General features: G+C 42.8%; 1 protein-coding gene across 2 annotated transcripts in view; it reads left to right on the plus strand.

The window, feature by feature from the left end:
* arhgap9 (Rho GTPase activating protein 9) overlaps positions 1-18,916 on the plus strand; it is a 43,444-nt gene that overhangs the window by 22,857 nt on the left and 1,671 nt on the right. Inside the window, exons 8-21 of one of the 2 annotated variants that reach the window (XM_084542238.1) lie at positions 2,924-2,989; positions 4,788-4,934; positions 5,111-5,209; positions 6,149-6,210; positions 6,341-6,428; positions 8,037-8,132; positions 8,547-8,645; positions 9,125-9,230; positions 9,632-9,751; positions 12,223-12,321; positions 14,112-14,189; positions 14,504-14,557; positions 15,295-15,429; positions 17,250-17,355. In XM_084542238.1, the coding sequence (XP_084398364.1) occupies positions 2,924-2,989; positions 4,788-4,934; positions 5,111-5,209; positions 6,149-6,210; positions 6,341-6,428; positions 8,037-8,132; positions 8,547-8,645; positions 9,125-9,230; positions 9,632-9,751; positions 12,223-12,321; positions 14,112-14,189; positions 14,504-14,557; positions 15,295-15,429; positions 17,250-17,355 (1,355 nt within the window). The remainder of the gene's footprint in view (positions 1-2,923; positions 2,990-4,787; positions 4,935-5,110; positions 5,210-6,148; positions 6,211-6,340; positions 6,429-8,036; positions 8,133-8,546; positions 8,646-9,124; positions 9,231-9,631; positions 9,752-12,222; positions 12,322-14,111; positions 14,190-14,503; positions 14,558-15,294; positions 15,430-17,249; positions 17,356-18,916) is intronic. The other variant, XM_084542239.1, reaches the window with a different exon arrangement.

Here is an 18,916-nt window from a genome sequence, read left to right on the forward strand (position 1 = left end):
ATTCATTGCACTCTCTTTTGTAAATGCAAATTTTACAACACAGGTTGTAATGAGGAAGCACTTCTGTGTCTCCAGACGTAAAGCTTTGTGGCAACAGCTGTCACTGACTGAAATTGACCTGTCCGCCGGATCAATGACGACACCGGCGCAGTAAAGCGACGCAAGCAGCTTGATGGAGATTGTTAGAGATAAGCATTTTACAACTCAAGGTTGCGTTGCCTCAACGTTGCATCAGTGTTTCAAATTTAATGTTGCTCATCAAAAAAAATATCCACATGATCAAAGCAGTGATTCCCCCATCAAGTCAGTTAGAGATGCTTTCTGTTGACCTATATGTGTCACTTTTTATTTAGTAGTACAAGGATTACCAAACAGGAACTGAGCCGTTGATATATAATGCATGCTGCATGTCATGTGTGTTTATGACCCAGGTGTTAAAACCCTAGTGGCCCACATTACTTGTTGGCACAGAACATTTTCTAGTTTAGATCGTTATGTTTAAAAAAAAACAAAAAAGAAAAACTCACCACTTTGACGTCTAGCACATCTGTGAAGTTTTTTTTTAACTGTTTCTGAGATAGTTCTGCGCCAACTGGTGCATTACCTGCACACGTATTAACCATTTTAAGCGCTTCCTCTTTTCCACTGTAGCAAAGAGAAAAAAAATTATGTTTTATTCTTTAATATGTAAAAGTAGACATGAGCTGATTAGTCAGTAAAAATAATTGCTTAGCATTTTGGTAATTGATGATTGATCGTATGTACTAATACTAATATACTCATACTAATACTAATACACAAATAGATAAAAGACAAGCAAATAAAGAAAATGCACTGAAAATACTGCAACTGCAGAAGTGTGCATCAGTGTGCAAATGAACGGTGTGTTTCGTGGATTTAGTTGAGTTGACAGGCTAATGGGAATCAAAAGGCTCATGAGGAATCAGGATGTTAAAATGAATGAACAAAAACAAACAGTTCAGTTCAGTTTTAGAGCAAGAATGAAGGTGACGGTGGCAAGGGAAAAACTCCATGAAGAAACCTTGAGCAGAACCCAGCTCATATGGAGGGACCAACTACCTAAGGCCGGCCGGGTAGAGACAGAAAAAGCAAGAGAAGGAGCGAGCAGCGGGAGTAACGAGCAGACAAACAAAAACTTAACTCATTTCTAACACCGCTTACCGAATTGCAAACTCCAAAAGTTATTAAGTTGTGAATTACAAGCGCGTCCAATCCAGGTTCGCGGGCCTCCTGGAAAGATGTCAGCTCTTTTTTTTTGCGCTATTTGCACAGTGCTTCTGTATTTTCTGTTGTTGTGCATTTCTGTATTCGGTTGTGCTGCAAATATTTTTTGTCGTTGCGTGCTTACAGCGTTTTCTGACTTTGCTTGCGTTTTCTCACTCTGCAGTGTGCTGAGCTGTCTCGGCACACGTACGCCTGCGCCGAACAAGTCAAAAAGTAAATTTTCTGCTGCTTTTGCGTAAATTTCTGAACTGTGGACCACTCCACTCGACAGAATTTTAAATTATAATCATTTAAGATGGATGCTCAGGTTTTTGTTTGTAATATTGTATAGTTATTGTTTATTTATTCTTAACACTAAAAAAAATACAGTATAGCTCTGTTTGTTTCTTGTTAACCATTTACCACAGCACGTACACAGGTTGTTGCATGCAGTTTTACACCTGCACCAGTTTGGTTGGAGACGAGTGAATTTACTTATCATAGCAGGCCGTTTATTGGTTATTGTGGCAATAAATATACTAGAGATCAGCCCACAGCCTCTTCTTCCTAAACACGGTTTTTATAGATTTTTTGAAAAGAACTGAACTCCTCCACAAACCATTAGCTATCTCTGACTTGCAGATCTTGCAGACGAAGACAGTTGGACGGTGGTTCATGTGGTAATGTTAGCAAAGTCCTGGTGTGATTATTCAGTTGAGCACACACCTTCCTGGCTGAGCTGCTTCACACAGGGCTGATCGTGACGGCCGATAAAGTCAGCTTCCCTCTAGAATGGGGAAGTAGACGCGGACTGTGACAAGAGGGAGAGCTGAATGGTTTTTAATTTCCTACACTCGCGCTGAACAGCGTCATGACATGAAACGACAGGGGGCTGAGGACTCAACAGATAACGAGCTCTCACGCACAAAAGGTTGTACCTGGACTGTACGTGTGGAGTTACAATGAGCACCTCCGCAGTAAGTTAGCTTAAGTTTCCTACTCTGTGCTGTTGGATTTCTTTTAAATGATCCTGTTGAACGGGTCTGAATATTCTTCATGTCAATGTTGTGGTGAAACTCTTCACTCGTATTTACTTTCCACTATCAGAAATGATGGCACTGACTTTTATCATACTCATCAAGAGGTTGATTTAACTGGATTTGTGATGACCTGTGTGATGCGTAATCCTGTTCAGCAGCTAGAAATCAACGTGTTCGAGTCAAATGAGTACTATACAATGAAGGTTTCGGTCTTACTGAGCAGCAACTGTCTCTCATTAACTTCAGGTGAATACAGGGGTTTGTGTCTCTGTGCTGTGACGTTGAGTTTAGTAGCACTTTTGGCTGGCAGGATGTTATCGGGACAGAGAAGTAGTTTCAGGGCTGTTGTGAGTAGTAGCCCATGCTTCTATTCTGATCTTAACTGAACAAACTTGTCAGCATCCTGTTTTTCACGTGGGTGTGAAATTTGCCCGGAGTCCTGTCGTTTAGGTTCAGATTTGCTGTTGCACCGACGCCAACGTTTAACATTCACCAAAACTGAGGAAGTACCAAGTACCAATAATTACAGATTCTAAACTCACATGTAGACTCACGTTTTAAAATTTAAATAAATGCAATTAGTAACTGTTACTAATACCAACACCACCACACTTTGTGTTTCCTGTCTCTCGTCACTCTCGCCTTCCCTTTCTCTCCAGCTGTCGCCTGATTTCGTCTTCGGGAGCCACGAGAGGAATGCTGGCGGTGGCTGGCAGATGAAACAGGTAAAACTCTTTTCCAACCGCTGCACCCTTTCATTGCCAGAGGGCATCCAATTCATTTCACCTTGACTTTAACCTTGTGATAAGAAAAACACGAGTTAGAACCTGAAGGAAGAGATCCTTTACTCGTTTGACATGTTCTCCCTGCACAACAGGATGCATTTGCTTAACAAAACGGGTCATCATTGAACTTTGGAGACGTTATCTACCGCCTTAACTTTCTCACTACTTCACGTTACGCCTCAATACAATTTCCACCTCCTACACATTGATATATATATATATATATATATATATATATATATATATATATATATATATATATACTGACGTGTAGATGTAATTTAAATGCCTGTTCACCCTCCTTTAGATGGCAGCCCTTTCTTTGTTTGCACGCCTGACCACAAAGGTAATCCTAAGTGTTTTGTCAGCATATAAAGGGCTTTTGAGGAGGGTATTTTCCTCATGAAAATCAATGAGCCCAAGTCATTAGATTTGCAAAAGCTGCATCTCCACTGTATTACTGTAGAATACATTAAAGCAATGCAAGCTATGCTCTTTAGATTCCCAGAGATCAGCATTTATGCATATTAAGGTGGCGAAATAGCAACTCATGGTGTAAAAAGAAAAGCTGTTACCCAAGCGCTTCTTACTGCAACATGTTGCATCACAGTGGGGTGTGGGTGCACTTGCTTTAAAGCCCTTTAAAGGCCTCCTTTTAGCAAAGGAGCAGATTCGGCTCTTAGTGCTAATCCTCCTTGCATGGAGAGATGGCAAACATTAGGAGGCATATTTAGTCTGATTGTTGAAAGTAGGTTACAGGGATTGGGAGGGGTACTTAATTATGGCTGCTGCCGCTGCATGAAAAGTTGGTGTAAATTTGTGCGTTTGTGTGCAGTCATGCACCGTTGTACTGTATATGCACAACAGATGCACAGGATTATGAGCATAAATGCGCGTTATGCATCATTGTGTCTCTGCGTCTTGAACTTGTTTGTGCCCGTGTGTAAATAGTTCATATTTACGGATTCAGTTGCGGCGTATGTAGCACTGCTGCTGCTGTATTGTCATTACTTTTCCGCAAAGATTGATATGACACACGGCGTCTACGTGGCAGGTTATGTGATGGCTGCCACTGCACAGAGCGAACAGAGAATAGTTAGCAAAACCTCTTCAACTGCAAAGGTGTGAATGATTGCGCAAGCCAGCACCCAGGGCAGAGACTGTGGCACTTTGAAGGTAAAGTAATTATTTTAGATGTTTTATTCAGGGTTCTGTGTACAGAGGTTGATTGACACGGATAGACACCAGTCAGGGAAACAGAACAGTCTCAAGCATCACACCGATCACCTTGTAAAGTTACACGGATCTACAAAAACACAGCTGCTGACACAAAACTGAGAGAGAAAACGTGTTGGAAAGAAAATTAGATCAGATAAAGATCATGTTAAACGGAAAAGTAAATGGAGCGCGAGCTTTCTCTAGAAATGGAGAAGTATGGGAAAAACCTACATGCTCAATTATTTTGAAAGCCCTTGACCTTTATGTTGCTTTTCACTGTGATTTTGATTGTTTAGGTATTTACTCTCATTGCACTGTTGCACTAAAGTTGCTTGAGGCAGGGGCATGAACTCAATACTGAAATGCACAGTAAATGTGTAATAAAAAAAAAATAGAACAAGCAATCGAAGCGTATTGTATTTGTCTTTCACTTAACACACAATGGATCACAGATTGCCCTTTCCCTTGTTTGTCTTGTCCCACCTCATCTGACATCTCATTGTAACCTTTGACCCTACAGAGCATGAACCGTGCCGCCTCCTCCGACACCCTGAGCACGGTGGCATTCGGCAACACTGACGCCCAGTGCCGTAACTCTGCACCCCTGCATGATGCCAAGCAGCAGCTCAGCCACTCCCAGTCCATGATCCTGCCTGAGAACGGCAAGGTATTCACACACACACACGTCACACGCGTAAGCTCACGAACTGCACCGTTCACACAGAGAGAAGAGGAAATTATGGTAAACTTCATCAAAATGTCTCTGCACAAAACATTGCATACATGCCCGTATAAACACAGACAATGGAACACAGAAGGTGATGTATACTTCCTGTTTTTCAGCTGGTCCAGCAGTGCAAAGATTATTCCTGCAATGTGACCAATATTGTAGTGGAGCCTCCGTCTCCTGCGAGCTCTCCGGACAGCGACGGCTGCACACCGGTGAGAAAACAACTTCTGTTTCTTTGCAGATGAAGCAAGACAACAACAAAAAGTGTATCTCCAAATTTGATGGCTAGGGATTCATTCATTCATTCATTCATTTTCTTTAACCGCTTGTCCTCTGGAGGGTCGCGGGGGGTCTGGAGCCTCCCCCAGTTGTCACTGGGTGAGAGGCCGGGTACACCCTGTACTGGCCGCCAGTCTATCGCAGGGTTTTTTTTCCCAGACAAACTGAACTATTACCTGTTTCTCTGAGCTTGCAGAAAGCTATTTTCAATGATTTTCTAGATTTTTTTTCATTTTTTTTAAGGCTGCATGCGTAGTTTTTCTTCATTTTTTAAGCATACATGTTCTCGATGATAATGATTTAGCGTAAGTCATAAACACGTTATTCAGATTAATCTGCCAGTGGAGCAGCCGGGAGATACTTTCTAGAAGAACTCATACTTTTTTGAATGCTTTTTTTTTTTCAACTTTTTAAACATCACAAACAGCTGCAAATAAACCCCACTATCTACTGTCGCTCGATATTTAGGGTTTTCTCTTTCTCTGTTCTCTCTTTTTAAAAATGGTCCTCACCCCACCGTAATTCAGGTTGTTCCTCACTGCCTTTTTTTTTAATATAGTGTTATACTTCATATTTAACATGAATTCTGTTCTCTAGCACCTTAAACGGGGCCATACCGCAGTGGGAGATTTTAGAGCAGCTCCCCTCCTGCTATTTTTTGAATGATGCAACAGTCAAAGTTAAACGGGTTTGCTCAGGATGCAGTAAAGAACCAACGGAGGAAAAGCCCTCCGTGGTGCTTTACTGTTACAGTTCCAGCCTGTCCTTTTTTCTTCCAGCTATGTTTGCTTGTTTTGACTGATGGCATCAGTGTGACAGTGTGAATAACGGTGATGGTTGCAGATTTGAATGTACTTTCATTGTGCTCCTAGGAGCTGGAGAAAGCAGGCCTCTTGAACAAGACAAAGATTGCAGAGGGTGGTAGAAAACTGAGGTGAGTCTGCTTCCATTGAGGGCATACAGGAAAAAGCTTAAAATTGTTATATCATTTTTGCATAAATACAATTAAATTAAGGCAAATATGATCTGATCTAACGAGATAATGTGTGTTCTTTGGACTGCAGAAAAAATTGGAGTCCTTCCTGGGTGGTGTTAGTCGGCAACAGCCTGGTGTTCTTCAAGGATCCTAAATCACAGACACCATCCAGCTGGGTAAAAATAACTCAGGCACACTCTATGTTTAATGACTTTAGTCCATTTTTCACATTTATATATAAGAATTATAACACAAAGCCAATTCTTTGATGTCAGAATCGTCAGCCTGCTCTTTTGCATGTGCGTGCAGATGTCAGTTTTTGTTCTGCATGATGGACTTATAGATTTAAGCGAGAAATTCACAAACCGGGTCACACAAACCTGTTGCAGGTGCTGTGTGTGTGAAAGTTGGTCAGGATGTAAAAAGTGATGAAATGGGGCAAAGAGTTACATCAAAACATTCTGTTTTTAGAAACAGAATCGGGTCAGTGGGCCAATGGAGACATGAGAAAATAATAATATAAATATACTGTATATTCAGTGGTGTGCAAAAGTCTTAGGCAAAAAAAATGCTGTAAACTGAGAATGCATTCAAACATGGAAGCGTTGGTTTAAATCATTTATTTTCCTCGATCAACAAAATGCAGTGAATGAAGAGAAGAGAAATCCAAATCCAAACAATATTTGGTGTGACCACTCAATACTTGTAGGTACACTTGCACACAGGTTTTGAAGGAGCTCAGCTGGTTGGTTGTTCCAAACATCTTGGAGAACTAACCACAGGTTTTCTGTGGATGCAGGCTTCCTCAAGTCCTTCTGACTCGATGATGTTTAGATCAGGTCTCTGCGGCGGCCATACCATCACTTTCAGGACTTCTTCTCCTTCTTTACACTGTAGATATTTCTTAATGACATCGGCTGTATGTTTAGGGCCATTGTCCTGCTGCAGAATAAATGCCTCCCTGATGGTTTTGCATGATGGATAAGTATCTGCCTGTATTTCTCAGCGTTGAGGACACCATTAATCCTGACCAAATTTCCATCTTCATCCCCGAACTTGCATGGAACCTCCATCATGCTTCACTGTTGCCTGCAGACACTTATTATTGCACCGCTCTCCAGCCCTTCAGGGCAAACAAACTGCCTTCTGCTGCAGCCAAAATATTTCAAATTTTGACTCATCAGTCTGCTGACATTTTTCTGCACCCCAGTTCCTCTGTTTTCGTGCATAGCTGAGTAGCTTGGCCTTGTCTCCATGTCGGAGGTATGGCTGTTTGGCCACAGCTCTTCCACTTCTGGCCAGACTTCTCCAGACAGTAGATGGGTATACCTGGCTCCCACTGGTTTCTGGCAGCTCTGAGCTGATGGCACTGCCCGACATCCTCCAGTTTTAAAGAGAAACAGTCTTGTTTTTCATCAAGTTTCGTTGGCCGACCACTGCCTGTACGATCCTACAAAATCCCTGACTTTGTGCCGCTGTACCTATAAGAACTGATGCTGATTTGAAGGCCTTTGCTGCATCAGAGTTATAATGGCAGACAGGAAGTCTCAGCATTTATCCCACAATGATTCTACATGCGGTCCTGAATGTGTGATGCAATTCTCGCCATCTGTTTAGAAAGAACTTGAATGATGGCACCAAATATTGATTTGATTAAGGTTATTCTTTTGTTCGATCGCTTTGCATTTTGTAAACTGATAAAAAACAAACAGAAAAAACAATAAAAAGTGATAATTTATAGTTTTGAAAGCATTCTATTGTGCGCTTGTGTTCGCCAAACACAGAGACCAGGAAATAGTCGCCCTGAGAGCAGTGTGGATTTAAGAGGAGCGCAGCTGCACTGGGCCAACGAGCTGTCCAGCAAGAAAAACGTCTTCAAGGTAAGGAACAAGAAAAATGGAGCAAAGAACACACGACCAAAGTGTAACAAAAGCGTAAAAAAAATTGATGTTACAATTGAGCATAAACTTCTCTTTGACGCTTTGACGAAAATGCGGTGTGTCTGGGGTTAAATGTTGTGGTAAGCTGATCTATACTGAGGACAGCCTGGTCCTGATGTCTGAAGGAAGTGAGAATCGTACACTTTCTTTCCTCTCAAGTGACACGGTGGGCAAGAGGAAGCAGAAAAAAAATAGTTTTCTGGAGAAATGTGGTAGATTAAATGCAGGTGTGAGTCATATTCTGTCTTTAAATTCAAACTGTTGTCTGTCCAGATGAGTGAACATTGTTCAAAATATGTTGATGATAGAGACGCGAAGCATTCTTGTGGACAGCGTGTCATGTGTGTCTTTTAGCTGAGGACAGTGACAGGCAACGAGTTCCTGCTGCAGTCAGAGACAGACTCTCTGATCAAAGAGTGGTACAACACCATCCAGAACGTCATCGACAGGCTGGTGAGACACACACACAGACACACTGGAATACACTCAGACAGTCGTATTTTCACTTTACCACTTCTCTGTTTTGCGGCTACGATGGTTTCCCTTTGGAGCAGTCTATAAAGTTCTCGTTTTACCTGCTGCGTTTAATCTAAACTATAAACACTGACATCCACTCAGTCACATTTTAGAATCGCCTTTTTGTTTTCTTTAAAACTTTTAAAATGTGTGTTTTAAATGTTTAATTGCAAAATTTAGGACATTTCATACCTTATGTAAAGGGCTTTTAAATTGCCATGATGAATATGACACAACACTGATTCCTATTAACTAAAAATGCTCTAAAAAGGAGATATAATTTTGTGTTTGATATTTTATGCATTTTTTAATGTGCTACAACAGCAGATAAAATCATCTGTTCTCATTGGACTGCCGAGAAGCAGGTTTCTTTTTATAACATGTTTAAAGTAAAAGCGTCTCTGTCTGCTTTCCAGGACCGTGAAAACCCGTTAGACAACGTCCTCCTGTACTCCCTGAGGAGAGCCGGCAGCGTAGAGATGCTGGACCACAGCGCTGACGAGGATGATAGGAGAACATCTCGTAAGTCATCGCCACACGACGCGTCTCATCGCTCCGTGACGCCTTCCTTCCTTCACAGAGCCGGCTCTGCCCTCCGCTCCAGTTTTACTCACTTGCTCCATCACCATCACTCTTTTCTTTCCCCCTAAACTGCCACGCAGGCTTCTTGCACCCCTCCATCCTGTCCTCCATCCTCTCCTCCATCCAGCCCACTTATATTTTCACTCAGCCCCCGTGGCAGATCATCCCCCCGTCAGTTCTGACTCACCTCCGCCGTCGCCCGGCCCTCCCGCTTTTCATTCTCACCACCATCCCCTCTCATCTGCTGTCCCGCCCGGCACCGACCGAACGCCCCGCGCTGACCTCCTCTTCCTCCTTCTCTTCCCCCTCCCCGACCTCCTCTTCCTTCTCTCCCTCCGCAGTCCCTCGCTCGACGTCCAACCTGGAGAACACGGAGAGGAAAAGAGTGAAGACCCGGCTGAAGAAGCTGATCCTGAAGAGACCTCCACTACAGGCCCTGCAGGAGAAAGGGCTCATTAAAGGTAAGATTTATTTTTGAAGTTGTAGACTATTTTGAATTCAGCTATCCTTTATTCATCTGTCTCTGTTATTCTCCATCACGCAGTTGTTAATATTACAAGAAAGCTCTTACAGCAGAAACCATCCACAGGACATTTCTTGTTAAGTTAAAACCATTTAACCGAGCCGCGTCATCATGCCTTTATAATGGCAGACAGGAAGTTTCAGCATTTATCTCGCAATGATGCCACATGCCGTCATGAATGTGTGGTGCCATCCTCACAAACTGTTTAGAAATACCTTTTTTAATGCTAAGGTTGTGCAAGCAACTGGCAAAAATGTCTTTGTCTTTCTTAAAACGATTCCTGTCTTTTTGTGACAGAAAAAGCAAAAACTGATTGTCACTGAACTTTCACCCGATTTTGGATCAGCGTGAGACAGCGTTCTCTTCCACCTTACTACACTTTTTGTTGTTTGTTTGTTTTATGCGTCTGTGAAGATTCTCATTCATTCAGGGCAAATCTGAAACGAAGCTAAAGCAAAGACAACTGGACTTGAGGTTTCTTGTAGACGTTGAATCACTCATCCAAGTGGCTTCTTCAGTTCTGACTGGCGGGGGAGTTTGGTTTTAACTTTTAGACCGTCTGTGGGTGGTGGTGAAACTTACGTGACTAAGGCTGGCGGATGAAAAATAAAACCGAACTCCGATAAAACCACGGAGTCTGTGATGTCACCTCACTTCCAGGTTGGGAAACAACAAACTAAAGTCCGCTAACATCAGCCACAGACCACATCTTTATCTTGCTTGACCTTTGCCTCACTACAACCTTCCACTCGCAGGTTTAGATATGTGGATGACACCTGTATAAATATCAAAATGCACAAAGTATGCCAATCAGGCATAACATTATGACCACTTCCTAATATTGTGTAGGTCTCCCTTGTGCCTCCAAAACATTTCTGACTGTTCAGAGAATGGACATGGGCCTCTTGAGGGTGTCCTGTGGTGTCTGGATGATGTTAGTGGGGTTGAGGGGAGGGGCCTCTGTGGATCATCCCACAGATACTTGATCAGTTTGGGATCTAGTGAATTTGGAGGCCAGGTCAACACCTTGTGCTGTTTTTCATGTTCTTTTTTAGTTGTTCCTAAACTGTTTTTGTGTGTGTGCCTGTGTCAGGCTGCATCCTGCTTCAGGTGGCTGCTGCCATCAAGGAGTGTCATTGCTATGGGGTGGGGGTGCCTGGTCTGGTCTAGGTGGGTGATCAAGTCTAAGTAAGGTCCAATAGTTTCCCAGCAGAATATTGAATTGTCACAAGATGGTCAATGTTATTTACTTCACCTGTCATAATGTTGTGGCTGTTCGGTGTATAAGGCAACCAGCCCTAGTCATGTGAGTTTTGGGTGTGTACCACCTTAACTCCCAACTAGTCAGTTAAAATTGAAGAAGCCACTTGGACGAGAGTGCTTTGAGAAACCTCAGGTACGATGAGTTGAGCTTGTTTAAACCTTAATTTAGATATACAGTGACCTACGTGAGAATCAGACAGCTGTGGGAGATGCCCACTGAAAAATTTAAATGACTATGGTGTGTTAAACACCCAGTACTCTCCTGAATTAGAAGATGATTAACCTCTGTGATGATTCTCAGTCATCTAGGTCAGTGTGTATCTAACTTGACTTGACTTGAGCTTGAGTTGTTGTTGAGACATCCAAGTGTCATTTCCGTGTTTTTTTTTTCTTTGCACGATTAATGCCTCTCTAGCCTGTTAACGACCAGAGACTCTCACAAGACTCAGAGTGCGAACAGGGTTGAATCCTCTTGCGTAGAGCTGCCTAGAGTGTCTGACCTCCCCTTCTTTAGAGAAGGGTTTCTAATCTTACACAGAGGTCTTTCTCTACTTCTCTTTTCAGCCATCCGGTCTTCTCTGTCTGTTTCAAAACAAATTGCAAAGAAAAGAAGGTGGCAGGTTAGTCAGGGTGCACAAGGACCCTGTATTTGAATATTTTGAGCAGCTGCAGTGTCCACGGGTCTTTAACATTTTTAAATGTCAAGGTTTATTGGGTGCCATGTTTGTAAAACTGCAGTAGCAGCAGGTGTGAAAAAGCAGCTATGCACAAGGCAGCCGAGCTTTTGTGAAAGTAGAGAGTCATCTGGAAACTAATCTAGGCTTCTTACAGTTACTTTCTCATAAGACAGCACTAACATCTAGCGGTATAATGGTACCATCCTCTAAAGTAAAAGGTTTCATATGGTTCTTTTCACCCTGCAGTCTATACAGTACAGTTCACGGGTTGCGTCATCAAGTGTGAGCTTCCTTGTCTGCTGGGAACAGAGTCAAACGTGGAGGTTTTTCCCCATGGTGAACAGCAAACTTAACAGTAGATTAGCTTAAGCTTGAAGCTCTTACATCAGAGTTTTATCTGAGAGAGAAAAAAACAACTACTAAACAGACTTGAAAAGTGTATTTATGTCCATCTGTCATCCCCCCTCAGATCAGGTGTTCGGCTGTAGTCTGGAGATGCTCTGCGAGAGGGAGAGGAGCACCGTCCCTCGCTTCGTCAGGCTTTGTACCGAGGCCGTGGAGAGGAGAGGTACAGTCGCTGCAGACACGGCTAATGTGATTCTCGACTCAAAGCGGGCGCATGAGAGAAAAAAAAACACCCTCGGCTCCCCCCATTCGGAGCATCGCCTGACAGCAGCTCCGAGCGCTCTGCTCCTAAAGCTGTGTGACATAAATCATCAAACTGAAATTTACTGAGAAATGTTTGTGATTGCCCGACGGCGAGCAGAAAGACTAAGATGCTCAGGTTCAGAGAAGAAGTCGTGACAGCTGCCAGCAAGAGAGAGGGGCTAAATGAGAGAAAATTGAGTTGTTTAGAAAGTGTTGAGCAACAATGCAGCGATAAATATTTAATGCGGAGAAAAAGCAGTGTTTTAGCGCCTTTAAAAAGCTGCTTTTGATGAATTAAATATGTTGAGGGAGTAGCGGTTTCAGATCAAGACATTTACATTTAAGGCTGTGGCACACTGAAAAAACTTTTGGAAAAATGTCAGGTAAATTGTATTGACAGTTCTTATAGCTATCATAGGTAGTTACTGCAAAAGACAACGAAGAAGGTGGACTCTTTTCCCAAGGGTCTAATGAAAGAGTATGCCAAACTCTGTGTTCCTGTCATCATCTGTTAACATCTTATTATTTCTATATTCAAAAAACAAAGGTGTTCAATTTACTGTCACGGAAAGTTGGAGCCGGAGTTTTTTTGCTTGAAAAATTTTTAAAAAATAGTTTATTATTAGTTTTCTCAGTTACCTTGTAGACTAATCCTTAATTTCTTTAGATCGGAAAGCCCCTCAGGGGAAATGTGTAGTTTCTGTTTAAGTTGCCTTAAAGGGGAATTACAGTTTTTTTTACAACCTGGACCTTATTTCTGGCATAAATTATGGTCGTTTACTCACCCATATAGCTTTGGTGTTATTTGGAGTCGTTAGGATGATATTTAGATCAGCGTATATCCATATAGTGGGAGTGACTGGGGCACCGAAACACAGCCTCTAAATAACGCATTACCTGCCACGAAACTCGTTCAGTTCACCAATATTTTGTTATGATATGCTAGTGCTATTCCCCGGAGCTTAAAAGGAACCCTCTATATTTACTTGCGGCGTAAGTCCTCTTCCATGGAGGCCGCCATGTTGCGCCGCCACTTTCTACAGCAAAACTGTTGGGAACAAACTATATACTGGAATTAAAGAGGACCTTTTGCGTTTTTATGTTGGAAGCCACTGTGGGTTTGAAGTCTGATGTAAGTGTTTTGGTGTAAACCAAAACATCTGCTCGTGAGCAGCAGTTAGATTCCGTCTAAGTGGCTGAGTGACAGCTGTGTGTTTTTTTTTTTTTTTTTTTTTACCAGCTCCGTCAACCATTAAGTGTCTGTCAGTAGTTAACCAGGACTGTGAAGCTGTGTAGTTTTAACACAAAAGCAATCACATGGATGCTGCCAATGATTTATAAAAGCCTGACTGCGGCTCATCACAATCTGATCCTGTGATTGTTTGACATTTCACATTATTTATGCACCAAAAAGCCTGAATTTTTCCATCTTCTGATATTGAAACTTGTCTTGAGAAAGCAGAAACTTTGTGTCATCCTAAAACTGACAGTAAATGAAGTAACGCAGAGCCAAACGTTAAGAGGAAGTTTAAAGGTATTTATAGCAGATCATGTGATCATGTTTGCAGAAAACGTCTGACATATCTGACTGAATCAAAACTAAGAAAACGATTTCTTACAGCGATAAAAGTTTAAATACTGAAACAGTTTAATTTTGATGCCCGAGGAGATCTCCCTTGTCTGACCGGCTCTGTGTGGTATTGTTTGCAGGACTGGACACAGATGGCATCTACAGAGTGTCGGGAAACCTGGCAGTGATTCAGAAGCTACGCTTTCTGGTGAATCACGGTGAGCAAGCGGAACAAGTACTGATGACCAGTGTTAATTCTGTCACTGATAATGAAACCAGAGAGGGGAAAATAAGTCAGTGGGGGAAGGACTGGAAGTGTGTGCCGAATGTATTTTGTCACAGATCATCAAAGCTGATCTGATTCTTCTTATTCAGCTTCCGAATAATGTTTTGTCTGCGTGTAGATAACGCCAACGCATTGTGTATCTGTGTGACATCTGGGACCGCCTCACTCAATCCACGCAGCATCCTTTTTGGTGAAACGGTGGCAAACGAGAGTAAAAGTCGTCTGAGTAACTGTTGGTTTTTGCAGAGCGAGCGGTGACTACTGACGGCCGTTACATGTTCCCGGCGGAGTTGGTTCAAGGTAGATTCAGGCAGGCGCCGAGAAAACAGCCTCCTTCTTGCTCAGTCTGCTTGTTTCGTGCATCATGTGTTGCATAATGTGAACACCTCAATCAAAACTACCCAGCCGCCTTCTCGACGCGCAGAGCCGAGCAGCAGACGGGCGGCGAGCAGGTTTTTTGTTGTTGTTGTGCTACCATTTGCTTAATGTATGTGTATCCCTTAGGCTTTTGTGCTTTAAGTTTTCTGATGTAATAACACGCAGCAGGTTGTACAGCGAGCTCTCACACAGTCCATGGCTGCCACCAAGTGGACGAAGCAGAGAATCAGCTGCTTGTGGAGCTCTCTGATCCCGCAGTAATGCCTCACCGACTGATGTTTCTCATCAGATTTATCACGTGAACGTCGGCCCTAGTGACACTGATCAAATTAAATCCTCTCCTCGGGCTCTCTGTGGTCCAATTGGAGAAGAATTAGTCGTAAAAAAGATGTGTGTTCCTCTTTAAATTGTGCTTGTGTTTGCTTGTGTGTCTTCTCTCACTTTCACAGACCATCTCTATCTGCCTCCTGCAGCTACAAGCCTTCATGTTACGCCTCAGCGCTGAACTGAATTCACACTCTGCTTGTGTTAAACGATGCCGTGACAGCAACTCCACTAATCCAACTCTCTCTTTTTTATTTTTTTTTGAATTCCCTCGCATTTCATTCACTTCCTCTTTCGCCTCCTCCCTCCCTCCCTCCCTCCCTCCCTGTCCTCAGAGGAGAAGCTGAATTTGGACGAGAGCGAGTGGGAGGACGTTCATGTCATCACGGGAGCTTTGAAACTTTTCTTCCGCGAGCTTCCCGAGCCCCTGGTGCCCTTCGGCTTCTTCACCGACATCGTGGAGACAGTCAGTGAGTGACCAGGCTGTTCCGAGGCTGTGCATTTTACGCACTGTACATAACTTCACGTCACACAGCTCAAAACTGACAAATTAGAAGCTTACAATGTATGTGTGAACCTAAAACTGCACAGTAAATCTGATAATCTGCTTTGTCAGAATCAGAATACTTTATTAATCCTTCAAGGAAATTGTGCTCCCATAAAGTGACAGTTGCAAAGTGACAAATCAAGTCAGATACTAATAGAATAAAAAGTAATGTAATAAATAAAGGTAAGATGCATTAAAAAAAAAACAAATATTTCACAAAAAACAAATATTGCACAATTATATTTGAGAGGAGAAAATCTCGAGGGCGCAGCAATTCTAAATCCAAGAACTTAGAGATAAATATGATGGAAATTATGCAACTGCACAATCATCTTAAACATCTCGCCCCCGTAGAACCCTTTCTAATTTCACCTTATGGCTTTACCTCTCATGTCGTATTATTTTGAATACTGCTGTGGTCTTAATGAGTCAAATGGGGCAGTCTTGGTTAGAGAGTTCACTTCGTTTTCACACGTTGTCAAACTGTGGTTAAAAGTAAATTCGTCTGCCACAGAATGCAAGGCGCTCGCAGGACCTTGTCCCCACCTTTAGGTATATACAAGGATATGTAAATATATATATGCTGTAATGCAAGATGTATGGATAAAGTAAAATAAATAAATAAGTAGTGCATACCCAAAAGAAAAATTGCACGAATTCCAAGACGAGAGCGGTTTAATTACATATTGACAGGAAGTGTAATTTATTGAGCCGCCTCGAATTAAAGTGAAGCGATAGTTCTTTGGTTGCAACCCTTTTGAGTGTAAATCTTTATGTTTCAGCACAGCTTATTCACAAAACTGCAGTAATCATCGCCTCGTGCAAATGCATTTAACTCACGCTGGAATTATAGAGCGTAATGCTGTTTTTTCCTTCATTTAATTTTACTTCTTGTCCACAAATGCCGTGATGAGACGATCGCATCAAGAACACATTAGTTAGCCTTTCTCTCCTTCACAACCTCCTGAACCCTTTTCTGTGGCGGTTCATTCTCAGTTTGTAACGGAAGATTTAAAGCTTTAAAAACAAGCCACAAATATACAGTTTAATTCAAATATTTTCCTAAGACCGGGGAACGTTTGAGTTTTGACTCTTTTATTAATCTCTTGTGTTTGTGGCAGTAGGGCGACGCGGAACTGACACGGAAATAAACTACAGAACGTATCCCATGTTCATCCAGTGCAGCAGCGTGGCCCAGTCGTTCGTTTAAAAGTTTCTGATCAACGAAGTAGATGCATCAGATCAGGATTGTTATGATGATCTGAGCTGCGATCTTTTCGTGGGATTGGCTGATGGTATAAAAAAAAAAAAAAAAAAGAATAAGATATAATCAGGCTTTTCCCCTAACCGCGTTCTTCATCGGTTAATTTGCGTGATCCTCTGGGATGTGGAAATGTGTCCGTTGACAGTAGTAGATAATAAAGCGTTTTAAAATGCATCGCACTCTGTAAAACATTTTGCATGTTAATTTGTATAAAAAATATTCAGTGTAAGAATTATGAGCTCATTCGTGATATGAACATCCTGTTCCTTTATCAATTTATGAGCCTTTTTTTTTTTTTTGACACATGCAGTAATCAGCAGTTTGGTGTTCATCAGACCATGGTTAATAATTGCACGCTGCTGGATCAGATTAGATGGTGCACATGTAAATGAGGTTTCACATGCTAATAAAGTGCATAAACAGAATGGAAACCATGACACATGTTTGTGATACAAAATGCCTCTCGCTCTGTGTCGCAGAAATGTCAGACTACATGGACAAAGTGGATCGACTGAAGTGTCTGGTGCTCAACATGCCTCCTCCGAACCACGACACGCTGAAGTTCATGTGCCGGCATCTGAGACGGTGAGAGGGTGGATAGAAAAACCATGTACAGTGCGTCTCCGCTGATGTGTCTTTATACTCTGTGATGGTTTCAGTGCCTTGAAATGTGCTCGGTTAATAATGCAGAGTAGTCCCCCGGGGCATTTTGGCACAAACGCACGAACCTGATGCCCCGGCAGGAAAGCAAAATCTCTTCTCCATAACTTTTCTTTTCAAATCCGAACACAAGAGGGAGTAGTTCCCTCGTCCGTGTCGAGTCACTTTCTGTCAGGGATTCTTTGGCCGCGGCTCTCAAAGTATGCCAGCCCTGCGCTGTACCAGGATCACACTGTTGTTAAGTTTGGGTCCCTGTGAAGATGAAAAGGCTGGAGGAAGATGAATGGCGTACAATGTTCTGCGAGCCAGTTCCTTTTACAGTACATAAAATGTGTGTTTTTTACCGCCTATGGTTTTTCCTTCCACTTCAGGGGTGAGCGTTCGTGTTCTGAGGCCGATGTTTGTGCCAGGGTGTGGTGGGCCCCATGAATTTGTCAACTCTGTGTCTTTCTCTTATTTTCTCTCCACTGTCATTCCTTTCTCCCCTCATTCTGTTTCTCATTTATTATCTCCCTGCTCAATCACCCCCCCCGTCTCCCCTTCTTGCTCGCTCGCTAACTCCCTTTCCCCTACTTCCTCTTCATCCTCTTCCTTCTCTTTTCATTCTCCCTTTCCTCTTCCTCCTCTTGTCCTCCTCTCCTCATCCCTCTCTCCTTTTCTCCCTCCTCCTGCTCCCTCCGCTCTCTCCCCCTCTCGCGCTCCTCCTTGCCTCGAAGGTCCCATGGGAGCCTTGTGGTTCGTCTGCTGGAAGGCATACCAACACCACCGCCGCCACCACTGGAACCTCTCTATTCGCTCTCTTCCTCGCTCTCTCCTTTTTTTTCTCTTCCCTCTCCTCTCTCCCTTTTTTCCTCCTCTCTTTTTAATGTGGAAGTTTTGAGCAATTGCTGGCTGCTTCTGTGGCTTGGTGGGAATGGCATTTTTAGAAGAATGCCTCATGCTGTGGCTTTAACCCATTCCTGTGTCCCCCCCCATCACACACACACACATGCTCCGACGCACCAACATAGGTGGATACGGGCGGTGGATTTAGAACATTTCATTGCATAAATCTGCACTGTAAAATCCAGATGCACGTATGTGAACGCGCACTCAAAAGCAACATGTCACTGGCAATATGCAGACTGGTTCTTTAAGTTGCTTGTAAGAGTTTGTAAAAATTATGAAGATGTGTCTTCCTAAACCGCAAACTTGAAACGATTCTACAATCGTACTAGCAACTCTGCAGCGCTGGCATGCTAGCATGGAGATGCTAATGTTGCTTTAAAGTCCCCATTAGATGGATACACAAAAAAAAAGCTCGGATGCCATCGCCTCCAGTGTCCTGAGCAGGCGTTTCCCTACCTGCTTGAGCTGAGATTGGAAGCCGGGTGGCGAAGGAAGCGTTTCATTAGTTGCAAAATTAGTAGACGCCCCCAAGTGCAGGATGAGGGATCAACAGTTTTCCAGGAAATGGCTATGCAACAAGTCTATAAACCAACAGGAT

Source organism: Chelon labrosus, assembly GCF_963514085.1.
Source record: "Chelon labrosus genome assembly, chromosome: 4".
In the NCBI taxonomy this organism is placed as follows: domain Eukaryota; kingdom Metazoa; phylum Chordata; class Actinopteri; order Mugiliformes; family Mugilidae; genus Chelon; species Chelon labrosus.